At 35.5% G+C, this 14,123-nt stretch overlaps 1 protein-coding gene and 1 long non-coding RNA gene across 2 annotated transcripts; both read left to right on the forward strand.

Moving 5' to 3' along the window:
• The first annotated feature begins 834 nt into the window (after positions 1–834).
• Positions 835–12,957, forward strand: LOC129743114 (zinc finger protein ZFP2-like). Its single transcript, XM_055735359.1, has 5 exons — positions 835–1,312; positions 1,464–2,733; positions 2,803–2,864; positions 3,155–3,298; positions 12,584–12,957. The coding sequence occupies exons 1-5, from the start codon at positions 991–993 to the stop codon at positions 12,697–12,699; spliced, it is 1,914 nt and encodes a 637-aa protein (XP_055591334.1). The 5' UTR covers positions 835–990; the 3' UTR covers positions 12,700–12,957.
• On the forward strand, positions 8,789–12,574 carry LOC129743861 (uncharacterized). The gene is made up of 3 exons (XR_008736805.1): positions 8,789–9,097; positions 9,165–9,843; positions 10,339–12,574. It is a non-coding gene; the product is annotated as an uncharacterized LOC129743861 (long non-coding RNA).
• Positions 12,958–14,123: the final 1,166 nt, after the last annotated feature.

Below are 14,123 nucleotides of genomic sequence, written 5' to 3' on the forward strand. Positions count from 1 at the left end.
TTTCCATATATTCTGCTGGCCAACGATATTCTGCTTGCCTCAATTGAAAAATTTAAGGCGTCTACAATATCCGTGTTTCACCTATATTTATGCGATATAAGCAGAATAAGTGGTGTCCTGAAAAATTCTGATTCTTTTCATGGTGTCCTGATTTTTGACAAAACCACCTGGCATCCCTGGTAGCATTGAGGACACACGCTGCGAAAATTTTTTTAGGACAAATTTAAGAAAATTCCCTTTATTTAGTCACCAAACAAGGGAAAATTTATTTGATTCTGGAACAAATAAAAATTCTCTTGTTTCTAATCCATTTTCCAACATTTTAAAGAATTTTTCACCTTTGAAATAAAAACCATTTTTTTTGTTTCGAAGAATAGATCATTTGTTTCAAAAATCATTATTTTGAATCAAACTCATAGTACATTGTTTCAAATAAAATGGAGTTTGTTTCAATAGAATAAATTTGTGATTCATATTCAATTTTGTTTTGTTTCAAAAACCAAATTTTCTCTCAGTGCATCTCTAATGTTATTTTGAAATGAACTTTCGTTACTTTTGTATAAGAGCTAATCGCCATAAATAATCGAAAATAACATCCAATTTCAAACTAGATCACTAGCTTTTTTCCATTATGGTGGCTTTCTGCAAAATATGATGCCCTCAATTTCAAAAGTCAGAATATTTTTTTCACAGCTCCTTCGAAACATGCGAAAATTCTCTTCAGAATACACAAGCGATTTCTCTCAGTGTTTAAACGATTACAAGCGCATGAGCAAAAAAAATCCGGAAACCCCTCGTGTAAACTGTCATGTAATCAAAATACGCCTCGTTGGTTGCGTTGTTTGTTGCGCGAAATTTGCAGAAAGTTTTGTTGTTAATTTTACCACAAATATTTCAAATTAAATACGATAATTTGTCAAACATATTCAATTTCTTGAACCAATTGGGCAATTAAACTAATTATTCGTAATAAAAGCTCTTTTGGAAGCAATGAAACCGAAGCGCACTTCAACGGGAGAAGTCCAAATTTGCCGCACCTGTATGGTCGGCAATGCGGATGCTTTTGTGAAGCTCTCATCCAGCCTAGAGGAGGACGCTCCCATTGCGGATGTGATCGGTGAATTGACCGCCATTCACATGGATCTGGAAACGGGCCTGCCGGACCGGATTTGCCAGGATTGTGTGCTAGAGCTGAAGCAGTTTGTGGCGTTCATCAAAAAGGTGCGCCATTCGGACCGAACATTGCGTCTGCAGTTGAAATCGGGCCTTGGTCTGAAACCGGCTGAAGCTACCGGGTTAACCAGGTCGGAAGGTAATATTTTATCTTGAGTTTTTTTTTGTTTTATTAAAAGGTATCTACTAGATTGTATCGAGTACATTTTTGACAGTCTCCAAATTTGGTACAATACTCCAAACGAATTTTCTAAACTCAACCATTTATGTACTCTGAACCTTTTTTCTAGACATAAAGCAGCAGCCGATCGTTCTCAAGGAAGAATCGGTCCAAGTGGAAGACACAGAGATACAGATTCTGGAGGAAGAATATCTGGACTACGAAGATGACGTCACTTGGAAGGAGGAGGAACCCGACGAGGACGAACAGGAGCTTCAGTTCGACGTGATAATCGATGGCGAAGACGAGGAAGCTGAATCGGACGCAGAGTTCATTGGATTTGACAATGATTCCAGCAACAACGAATCAAAAGTTTTGGTGCAAACCAAAAAGCGAAAACGAAGGACAAAAGAACAAATTGAGCGGGACAATAAGTACGAAATGGAGGAACTGGAAAACGATGAATTGGACGAAGTCGAGCTTGAAACATTCCGAGTTGTTGAGAGAACGGCTGACGAATTTATTTGTTGTGGATGCTTACATGTTTTTCCGACCGAGGAAGAGTTGAAGGAGCACAGTGCTGTTCACGCATTCAAGCAACGGAGTAATTCGTCAAAACCTAACGTTTGTTATACATGCTATCGAAGGTATACCAATGTGAATGGTCTGCAACTGCACATGAAACAAACTGAAGCTATGAAAATTTACGAATGCATCCGCTGCAACCAACGGATTATAAATCCTAAATCTCGTCGTCATCATGCCCACAATCATCCGCAGCGGGAAGTTCTGCAATCATCGGTACTGGCACCAATTCGCTTACAGCCAGACTATCGGCGAGGTAAAATTTGCTGCGCCCAGGCTTGCGGTTTGGCGTTTTCGACCGATGAAGATCTGCTGGAACATGCCCATAGTGCTCACAGAATGAATAAGTTTAAACTGGAACTCCCGGAAAATCAAGATAAACCATTTGTCTGTCCTGTTTGTTTCAAATGCTTCTCAAATCCAGAATCGCTTCGTATGCATCAAAAGCGCAAATACAAAAGCAACAAGCTACAGTGCACCATTTGTGGGCTCAAATTCGTCACCTCAGTTGCACTGGCTACGCATGAAACCAAACATCAGCCCGAAAAAGCCTTCAAGTGTCCGGACTGCCCCAAAGCGTTTGCAACCAAGGCGTTATTGAAGGCACATTCCGTTGCCCACCGGGTCGAAAAACCTTACGTTTGCAGCGTTTGCGGGGCTGACTTCCAGCGTAAGGGTTCGCTGATAAATCACGAGCGATTGCATTCGGACCAGACAGCATTCCAGTGTCAGTACTGTCCGAAAGCTTTCAAAATTAAGTATCGACTAGAGCTCCATACCCGAAGCCATACCGGCGAAAGGCCGTATCAGTGCAGGTACACATTCTAAGGCGCGTAATGGTGTGTCAGATGTTCATGGTATTTTTTTTTCTCTCTGCCTTCCAGATATTGCGAAAAATCTTTCGCCGACCATAGCAATCGGCAGCGTCACGAAATGGGCCATACGGGTAAGTGCTCTCTCTGGGCTGGATTTTTTTTAACCACCAAAACTCAGACATTTTAAGTAGGTAATAATCATCCACGAGACATATGTACCAATCTGTGTACAAACTCTTTCGTAGCTTATTGCACGTGTTACTACAAGTAATTAATTAGAAATCAAATCTTACTGTTTCACTTAAAATTGATTGTTTTTTTGAGTAAGACGTTTGAATGATATTTCTTATTGATTTTATGTTTAATGTTTCTGAACATGCATAAATATTCATGCTTTAATTTTATCATTTTTCTTCAACAGGAATCAAACCGTACAAGTGCAGGTTCTGTGAAAAAACCTTCATCACCAAACGCTTACAGGCAGAACATGAAGCCTCGAATCATGGTAAATGTCCTCCATCGCCGAAAGGAGAAAGTCAAACTCATCATCATCAAACAAACACGAGTAAGTATACATAACAAATTCAAGAATGGACACTTATGTTGATAAGTAAAAGATAAATAGGTAGGGGGACTACCTATTGTCTTCTACCGGGCACTCAAGTTTTTCTAGCATTAACTTCCAAAAAAATATTTTTGTTAATATTGGTTACTCTACTGATTTGAAGAGTATAAATATTATGATTTCTAAACTATAATATTAGAAAACAAAAATTGACAGCATTTTCGTGTGGTGAGAGAAATCATTTTATGTTAATTTCTACTAATTTCCAATAGTGAAATGAAGAATGAAAAATAGAGAAAAATTGTCTATCACTGGGCAGCAAAATTTAAAAGTTTCTCAGAGGATCAAAATATGTTCGTTTTTGAATCCTTATCTACTGCTAACCATTTGAGGGTGCTGAAGAGATGAAAATATGAAAATTTCAAGTTGTAATCATGCTAAATTTTGAATATTTTCTTGTCCGATCGTAGAAACAATATTGTGTCCAATCATAGACAAATTTCATTTTTTTTTTTATTTTCCTTACATTTCATTTGAACGAACGCTTTGTTATCGAAAGATAACCAACCAACGATCATGTTTATAAGCAATTCACATTTTACAAAACCTGACCACAATCAGGGCTGGTAGCGAGTCACTTTTTAGTGACTTGGTCACTTTTTTTGGGTCAGTCACTAAAAAGTCACTTTTTTCATCATTTGGTCACTAAAGTCACTATTTTCCGAAAAATGGTCACTTTTATCACCAAAAGTCACTTTTTTCACCGAAAATAAACCAATGAAAGAGTAATTTGAATTGCTCGTGTCAATATTGACGGTAGTAACGGTAAATTACTTGATCAGTTAGTCAGAAATTTTTTTCGCCTCCGGCGGAATTTCGGCATGAATCACCCTTGGCTTGAGACATTTCGATCTACGACATTATTTGACGTTCATGAATTGAAACTAACTTTGATTGTAGATTTTAATTTTTAGTTCAATCAACCTTTTGTATTGGAACTCAAAACTTGATATACAAAAACCCTATCTCGTCTTTAGAATGGGTTTTTATAAAGAAGTGTAACTAAGATTGAGATTGAAACGAACCATTTTTTTTTATTAAAAAATCTTTGGTCATAACAAATGTTATGTTGATATGAAATATTCTTAAAAAAAAAAAACAATTTCATACTCAATTTTATTTCGTGTTTTTTGTTCTTCTAAATACTTAAAAAAAAAAAGAAATTTACACAAGGCCACAAAATTTACATTTTTCTTAGGTGCAATGAATTTAAACGGTAATTTCAACTTATTTGGGTTCCCCGAATCTAAATATGTATGCAATTTTCTATCAGTTTTTGTTATTGAAATGACTTTTGAAAATAATTAAAAATCTTTAGAGAAGTTTCTGCACTTTGTTTTACAAAAACTCAAATCAAAAATATATTATTTAAAAATAAAAGTTTTATATGAATTGATGAGCTTTAAATAGAATCAAGTTTTTTTTGCACTTTCTGCTGTGATGTCAAAAATACTTGTAATGACATTTTTCCATAATCAGTTATCTATCAATGTTTGATTTTACTAGTAATAAACTGTTTATCACCAAAACTTAATGTGTTCGGCCGAATTTGACAAAATTTCTTGTTTAGGAGACTATTTACCAAATCAATAATTTAAAAAAATAAGCACCAAAATGGTTATTGTGAAACATGTTTGTTGAAAAAACTTTTCCTGAAATGTTTTTAAAAACGAATCTTTTTTATTCCTATATTGTTTTTTCAATTTTCAAATAAATTTTTACCGAATTTTATTGTACAGTTTTTTTTCAATTTTCTAATCAACTTTCCGGATTTTTTTTAATCAAACTTTTTAAATTTTTGAGACATATTTTTAACAATTGTTTCCTTGTTTTTAAATTCTGAATTTTCGTGTTCTTCAACCTTATGCCTTTAACTCCAAATTTTAATAATAAAACATAATTTCAACATTCTGTTCTTTCAGGACCCAATATTTTAACCAAAAGAGACAAAATACTCAGAGCTTGTAATTTAAAGCTTAAAAACAAGCGATTGAAAATTTAAAAACTTTTTATTAATATTTTTTATATGAAATCATATTTTTGGATCGATCATGATTTTTAAATTAATCTCAAAAGTTTGAAAAATTGTTCTAAGTAGCAACTTTCAGAATAAATTTTAATACGCAGTGTTAATAACAAAAGTTTTGAACTCATTATTTTTAATTTTGGATCAGTTTTTATCATTCACATAATTACTCATTTTCTAACATTTCTTTGTCATTGTAGTTGAACATGGAGGATTTTACTTTATTAAAGGTTTTATGTCTGGCTCCTATAACTAATTATAAATATATTCTTCTTTTTATAAAATTAAATTAAAACATCAAACATTGAATAAATTCGGTTCAAAATTCATTTCTTATTCAGTAATCGGTAATTTACATTTTAAATCGTGATTAAATATTTTTTGTTCAAATTAAAAAATTACAGCGGAATTTCTCCCTAAACTTCCAATTAAAAATGAGGAAAAGAATTCCAAATTTAGATGAATAAAAATTAACAATTATTATCATTTTCCTAACATCTATTCTTTTGTACAATATTTGACATTTATTTTAGAATTCAGATATTTTTTAATTTTAAATTTGCTAAGAAATTCTTTTGAAACGAATTTATTTCTTACTTTCTTTACATATCGAAAATTTGAAACATCCATTGTAATATGTTTCCAAAATTTTGTTTATCAGTCATTTTTTAAGTTTTTGTGTTGAACATGAGTGACAAATGGTGTAAGAAAACCCTTTCCTTTTCAATTGTTTATTTTTGGTATTGTTATTAATTTTATCTAAATTTGAAAACCCCCCCGGAAGGGTCCATCGCACGGGCCTGACTAGTCACATTTTTTGTACTTCAAAGTTATTTTTTCGTTCTACATAGTCACTATTTGGTCACTTTTTTCGGTCCTCAAAGTCACTATTTGGTCACTTTTTTTCAAATTTTGGTCACTAAAGTCCCTACTATTTCATTGTCAAACCGCTACCAGCCCTGCACAATACAAATGCAAAGTTTAAGTAATTTTTTCCATACTAGGTACTAGGCAGAAACTTTCGATGCCCATCATTGGTTAACCTTTACAGATTTGATAACCATATTTCAAACACTATATCAGGCTGCAATTTACTTTATTATTAGGATGATGCATTTCCGGAAAATTATCGTTGTCCGGCCATAGACAGGTTTCCCCTACTGAATTTTATGGAATACTACTAAAAAGTACATGTGGCAATAATCAATTTTCATGTTATCCAAGGGGAGACATCATCAGCGGTGTGTAAACTCGCTTCGGAAAGAATCATTCGGCTGATTTCTTCCGAGTTTACCTTGTTGTGTGCAGATTGATTTTATCTTCGTTCCAATCATTACGTGAATGCACACAAAACGAAGAGAACAGTTCTGCATTGATGTTTTCCATGCGTCGCAGGAATAAAATCACACCACACCAACGAAACAAAAGAACGAGGCTTAGAGCACCTGCAACGGTTCAGGCGTAAATATTGGTTTTAAGTATACCAGTTTTAGCAAAATTTGAAATTTCAGAATCGGCTAAAACACCCACTCCCCACTGGTGTAGGAGCAAATTTAAAACGGAAACACTTTCATTGCAGACACTCAATAATTGAGAAGGAAAAACCCATTTTATTAGAAAAATTGCATAAGTTTTGAGTTTCACGGTTAATTGTCTTAAAATGAATTCTACGAATATTCTTTTTGACAGAACAATGATTTAAACTATTCTACCAGGATTTCATGAATTTGACTACACAACGAGGAAAAAAGTTCAATTGAAACAATTCTTCAATTTATTCAATCAAATTTCTTTGAATCAATGGAATAAAATTTTGTTAAAATGAAATGAAAAAGCAATTTTTTTTCAAGTTATTGCTGGCATTGATAAGGAAACGAGAAATGTTTATCCCAAAGTCAAAGGAAATTTACCTTTGATTTGTCGACATTTTTGTTTGACAAAAACTTGTTTCACTATTTGCAAATTTATGTATGGATACAGAAAAATATGCTGATATTGACGAAAACTCCGAGCAATCCATACGAAACTAAACTGCCCCTACTTTCATAATAGTCCCATATGCAATAAAAAGCAAGCACGAAAATTAGCTTTTTCTGTTTTGGAAAATATATTCTGAAATTGTGACCACAACTTTCAGCATAAACGAAAAACATTAGATGGAATGTGTTCTAGGTTGTCATAATAAATCGTAACACCTGAAATTTTCAAAATTGGGTCATTGGTAAGGTCGGGAGCACCATTTTTTTCGTTATGGGACTGTTATGCGAGCATATTTCAAACCTTTTTTAAATCTACTCGCATAACAGTCCCATACAGAATATGTTTTTTTCACCAAGCTTCTTCCTAAGACATAAATTTGATCATTTTTGAACCTTTAAATACAATTTTCATGAAAAGAAACATACTTTTGGAAAAAATATCGTGAATTCCGCATTGTAAGTTGAATCTTTTTACGATTTTTGATTACATCTGATAGTTTTTCGCTTAGGAAGATATTCCTTCCTTCTAACTGACCTGGCTTCGAAAACTAAGGTGTATAACTCGACATCGAGTGAGTGAAATCTTTTTTAAATGATTCAAAGCAATAAATCAAAGACTATTTCGCCGAAAGAAGCATTGAAAAGTAACCAAATTCGTGGTATTTCACATATGGGACTATTATGCGGGTATTTTCCGTATGGGACAGTCACAAGTTGATATTTTTTTCGAAATTTCTAGAACAAAATCTCTTTTTTATTGTTTTATATTGAAGCCCTATGTTCAAAATGACGAACTGTCAGGTTAGATGAAAATTGACGAAAATTCATATGGGACTGTTATGCGAGTAGGGGCAGTAAAAATCTCTCAATATCTCAAATAATACAAAAATTATTGAACAAACAATAAACATTTATTTTACCTCATCGAAAAAGTATTAAAATTTTCTTTTCGTTTATTTTTTTCTAATTTTAGAACGCTGGCTGGATTAACTAATTCGTCGAGCCCTAATGAAAAGCTTCTTATTTATTTATAAAATCGAGAATAATGTGACATCTATTATTTAGATATGGTTTTTATTAACATCTTTTCTCAATGTATCTTACGTATAGGGTGGTTGAAGCTAAAAAAAAACATTCAAATAATATCTCAAAAAGAAATTATTATCAAACCCAATGTTACCCAAACATGTGTGAAAGAAAGCATTGTTGGCTAAAATTTTCTCACCGTGAACTAAATCGGTCTGTCGTATAATTTGAAATCCTGTTCCAAATTTGCATGAATTTGGAACAAAGGCGTATAACTGTTGGGAATTTTGAAATCGATAACTGTGCTAAAACAGCAATTTACGCCACCGGTGCCAGCCGGATTGTTTTAGCGTGGTCGAAAACCGTGTTTTGCATCTACCGTTGGGACCAAGGTGTGTATATATTTAGGAGGTGTATCGATAAATCGAATTCCCGATTCAGCCATTTTGGTTTGCGAACTGCGAACTTTCATGGAGTTTGTTTACCAACAAACCACTGAACAGCTGTGATCTAAGCAGCAGCAGCCGAGTCCGTTCGATTTTTCTTTCCGGGTCCCTCGAAATCACCGAAGTTGTAGTCACTCATGCCGCTGCCGGAGTCCTCCCGCGGGGTACAAGGTTCTCTGTGGTACAAGTTCGTTCGCCGGGTTATTTTTCACGCTAAAGAGTCCGTTGTTGTTAGGTACCGGGCGTAGGAGACATCCATCGGGTAGCAACCGTTCGCACCGCTTACCATCGGAAATTCTAACTTCATTTGTTTCTACATGTTTTCGCAGCCGAATTTGCCTGAATATTGAGGTAATGGCAGAATGTGCATTCCGGATCCCATCAGTCCCGCAGGACTGTAATTGCCAGGTGATGAGATTGAACAGTTTATGGACGAGGTTGCATTTCCTAGCTCGAGCAGTTTCATTTCAATGGAAGCCTTTGGAACTGCTGCCGATCGTTCCCATGTTGACTTTAAATGGTTGCTGCACGTTAGTTTTTCTTCTTCCGGAGACGGATTCGATCCTAAGTAAACACTTAAGCTGGGATTTGTTATGGTGGAGCTGGCTGCGATTGGAAACTGGAGTGGCAGTCAAAGCAGAGGTGCTAGTACAAATGCAAGGCACCCGTTACCCGCAGAGTATTCGTGTTAATTTTTTTCACACACCGCGCCGAGACACAAATCGACATGGATTTTGTTTACCAACAAAGCCCTAAGTTCCTGTGCCCCATTTTTCATCAGCTGTTCTGGTACAGGAAGACAATTTTCATCAAAGAAATTGCTGGTTACAACGTGAACAATGTGTTTTTGAAGTGGTCGACAGCAAAGTGTAGGATTTCAATTAGCTGCCTATCATCGCATGAAAATCTTCGTCGATTATCCTTATCGGGATAAAAGATCCACGGGCGATAGGTTGACAACGAATGCAAAACCAAACATTTTGAGTATGTTGAAGTTACGCTGTAAAGGTTGGTGCTGTGTTTTAATGATAGTATTGGATGCATCATATCATCTAATTCTCAATTAGGCCGGAACAAATTTCAAATCCTTCTTTTGTCACTCGGTGTTGGAACATCGCGAGGGGGGGGACAATAAAAAATAATGCGAAAAACAAAAAAATTGGAATAAATTGCACGGAAGCTTGTATGCAACAAAATTTCATAATATATTGTTGCACAAAACCCATAAATCAAGTAATTTTTTATCGAATAATTCAATGAAATCGAGAAAACAAAAGGTGAAATAACTCCCATCTTCTTAAATTTAATTTTTAGTCTTGTAAACTTTCAGATATTGGAATTTTTTATAGGAATTAACATAAATTACTTCAAACTTTATTTATTTCCCCCTTCGGGTTTTTGGAAAATTCGAAGGGGGGGGGGGGGGGGGGGGTGACAAAAGAAGAAATTGATATTTTTTCCAGCCTTACTTTTTCAAATGATTCTCTATTGAAATGCTTTCAGCTTTTTGACCATCAGCATGGAGTCCGAGGGCTCTCAAGCCAAATGGGAAATTAGTTACCAGATTAAAATATCGTTCAACGACCATTCCACCGACTATGTTCTGCTATGGACTTTATCTCGAATTTCGATTTTCATCCGGGTGCGATGGTTACGGTGTCGGAAATGAAGGAAGAGGCTTGGAAGAAGCTTAGCTAAAGTGGGCTTTCCTTATCCGAGGAAAAAAAAATAAAAAGGGCGAGCAACAGGTTTGGCCAAATAACACGAAATGCAGATGAGATGAAAAAAGAAAAGGAGATTCAATGCTTGATTGCTTGGGAATAGAAAATAATTTGAAAAATAAAAATGTAGAAGATTTATTCTCGGATACCAACTTTTGTTATCTAGTCATTTTTTTTCGAGAGGTTTTAATTGTTTGCACGCTCTTATAAACAGATCCATTTTCACATTTTCAAAAGTATTTCGCCATTTTCCCTGTTCGAACATCTTCGTCATACCAAATATGCGACAATTCAAAGGTATGAAAGTCTGATACAAACACTTTCTGGTCCCGTTTGCCATAAGTAATATCCGTTAACAGGAGTATCTATTCCAAGCATCTCTTCAATGTCACATCGACGGACTTTCGATGAATCCTGCATTTTACTGACCAGGAGGTAACTGCAGCAACCAGCCAGCCCTGCATTTCGATTGCACTGCATTTTTCATTCGTTCGTCGGTCAAAAATATTTATTCCAAGGTGTTATTTTCGTTGACTGAAAGCTTCCGGAACATCTTGTCTGAATCTAGCCAGTCACGACGCTCCAGGATTTTTGTCTACAAATCAATCAAAGATATATTGAACGTTGTTTGCAAACTTTAGAAATTCGGAACCTACCTTGAATAAACACAAACACATACAGGATCTCAATGAAACATGATGTTTCCTCGAAGAGATTCCTTTTTTCTTAATTCTAAGCGTACATCTTTCGGGGATATGATGGCTAGCATCTTACAAATGCTAAAACCACCAACCCACCGAAAGTGTACTATGTATGCCGTGACCGGGATTCGATCTCACTCACAGGATTTCTCCACTAAACAAAACCGCATTCTCAACTGGAAAGGAACTCGAAGCGAGGGCTCACGTAAATAAAAATTACAACAGGATTTTTACTGGAGAACAGAATTCAATCCACAAAACCAAAATGAAATTTTCTTTTGTTTATAAACAAACTCACTGAGCTCATCGCTCTCTAGAGGAGCTCCTCGCCTACTTACTAAACAAGTCAGAGAACCTAGTGTATCTATGAACCTTGGTTGGGACAGCCCTTATAGGTTGATGTCATGCTGAAGCAACAAGCAACGCAACGCGTTCACACGACAAACCAGCTCTCATTTGATCTCCTTGGAAAAGCGCAGACCTGTCATGCTGAGCGCATTGGAAAGCGCGACAAAGCTGATGCCAGGGTGTTTTGTAGCGCGACAAGTAGGAAATCCAATGGGTATATTGTTTTTTCTCGTTTTAAAACAGTGATTTCCGTCCAAATTTGTGATAATAAACTAAATAACATCTGAATCGACAAGAAAATTTTCATAAATTCTTGGTTCCGGCAAAAAAAAAGGAATTTTGTCGGTTCAAATTTCGGCATTCTTGCAATCCGGGTCGTGATTTGATGAGTTTTTTATGGCTCCCGAAAGAAAGGAGACGATTCAAAGCATTATCAGATGTAGAGAAGTGATGATTTGTAGGGAATTTCAAAGCAACATGTCGCGCCAGCATGACATACCAATGCGTTGCAACGCTTTCTTATTGGAACGTTGCGTTGTGTTGCGTTGCTAGTTGCTTCAGCATGACATCAGCCTAAAGTGCGAGTAGACTCGCCATTTTAACATCTCTGCCTATGAGAAAAAAAATTCTGATTGAATCAGGAAAAAATGACCATATACATTTGTAGATTGAACCAAAAAACTGTCCTGTGAGAAATTTCAGCTCAATCGGACATCTTTAATCCCCCCTTAGATGATTTTTAGGGTCGTAAAAATCCTTGCTCTGAGCGCTTTGAGGCACCCCTAAATCAAGTTCAATTGAGCTCAAATTTTGCACAGGTCAGTTTTTTAGACCAATCCACAAAAATGCGATATATATGGTTGGTTTTCGAAATTCGACATGACTGTTTTCGCTGCCACCTCAACCTACATACATACATGCATACATCTAGATCTAACCAATATAAAAAGTATTAACTAATGGATTAAATTATTGCAGCCGTTAGCGTGGACGTTTACGAATGCAGTGTATGCGCTACACCTTTTACGAACCTGAAAAGTGTCCAAAAGCACATGGAACATCACCACATGGAAGAGGAAGGCGAATCCGAGTAGGAAGAAACAATTCCTGGTTTCCGAAAGACTCATCTTGAGTTTCTTTCCTACTAAATAGGTAAAGCGTTTTCTCAGTTTTTCATACTTCGTTCAATAAAGTATTGCAAAACAGATTTTCCCTTTTTTCATGTGTATTCATTTTGCTCCAGGAGTAGGTACTTCTTCTGTTAATTTTAAAAGCTTAAAAGAGTGAAAATTTTGTTAAAATAGCAAAATTTGTGTAAAAAATAATAAAAGTAAATTAATAATAATAATAAATATTGATATTTTTAAGACCATCAGAAAAGGTTTCATTACCAGAGAAGTTGAGAAAACTTTGTGAGATAAATGCCTTAATAAAACTACTTGTAAATAAAAAAAAGTTGAGAAAAGAAAAAAAAAATGAAAATCGTAAATCGTGGAATTATCGATTGCATCTATGCAAGGATTTGAACCGACAATCTTAGGTTTTATAGACCAACGCATAAACGCTACAATAGGAGTCTATATACCGTTGCTTCCTGAAAGAAAGAAAAAAACATGGGAAACATTAAGGCTGCTGTCGCAACTCAAAAAGGCGAGTGTGGAATTGGCTTTATGCCTGCAATATTTTGGTTGCTGCAACGAGTCAAATCTTTGCTGTTATTCAGGAAACTCGAGGAAAATCTCCCGCCCGAGCAATTTGGGTGACCTAAAATACTTGTTCAAGTACAGTACTCGGTTGTTAGTCGGACAAGTTCGGATTCGGCCGTTTTTAAGTGTTGATACCAGATGCTCTATAATCAGACGTTTTCTCCGGAAAACTGCCACTTAACAAACTGCGCCTGTAATAAGACTACCAGATAGAAAGTGTAGCGTAATGCGTAATTCAATTTTGAAAATATTGATATTTTAGCCTAGGGTAACCATGCGTACTCTTTTAAGAGTATATGTACTTTTTTTCGATCGAGAAATGAGCGTACTCTTCTTTTTTGTAAAATCTTGCGGAATGTACCTACTCCGTACCCTAAGTTGCAATGGGTTAACGGCTGCGGTGTGTATGTTTGTGAAAATGATGGATCAACCCATCATTTTCCTGACAGTGTCGTTACACACAATCTTGTTAAACATGGTGTCATAATATGGCCTAAATTAGAAGAGGAGCTGGACATCTTTATTTAGTTTAAATTCAGCAGTAGGTTCAAAGATGTCTATTTTTTTTTTCATGATCCATGTTGATAAGATGAATGGGAGTTGAAACACTTGCCCTCCCTTCCGCAGAACAATCGCAACATTTGGTAGTGAAAGTATCACAATTTACCATAATAAAAGTTGATACTTTCAATAGGGCATAATTCGTTTGGTTAGGTAGTTAGATGGTTTAGTCTTGTAGAATTAAAAATAGAGAAAACGTGTGAAAAGTATTACAATGTTAGGTAAAGGTTATGGTATTCGCCTCCCCAATG

Source organism: Uranotaenia lowii, chromosome 1 (genome assembly GCF_029784155.1).
Source record: "Uranotaenia lowii strain MFRU-FL chromosome 1, ASM2978415v1, whole genome shotgun sequence".
Classification (NCBI taxonomy): Eukaryota; Metazoa; Arthropoda; class Insecta; order Diptera; family Culicidae; genus Uranotaenia; species Uranotaenia lowii.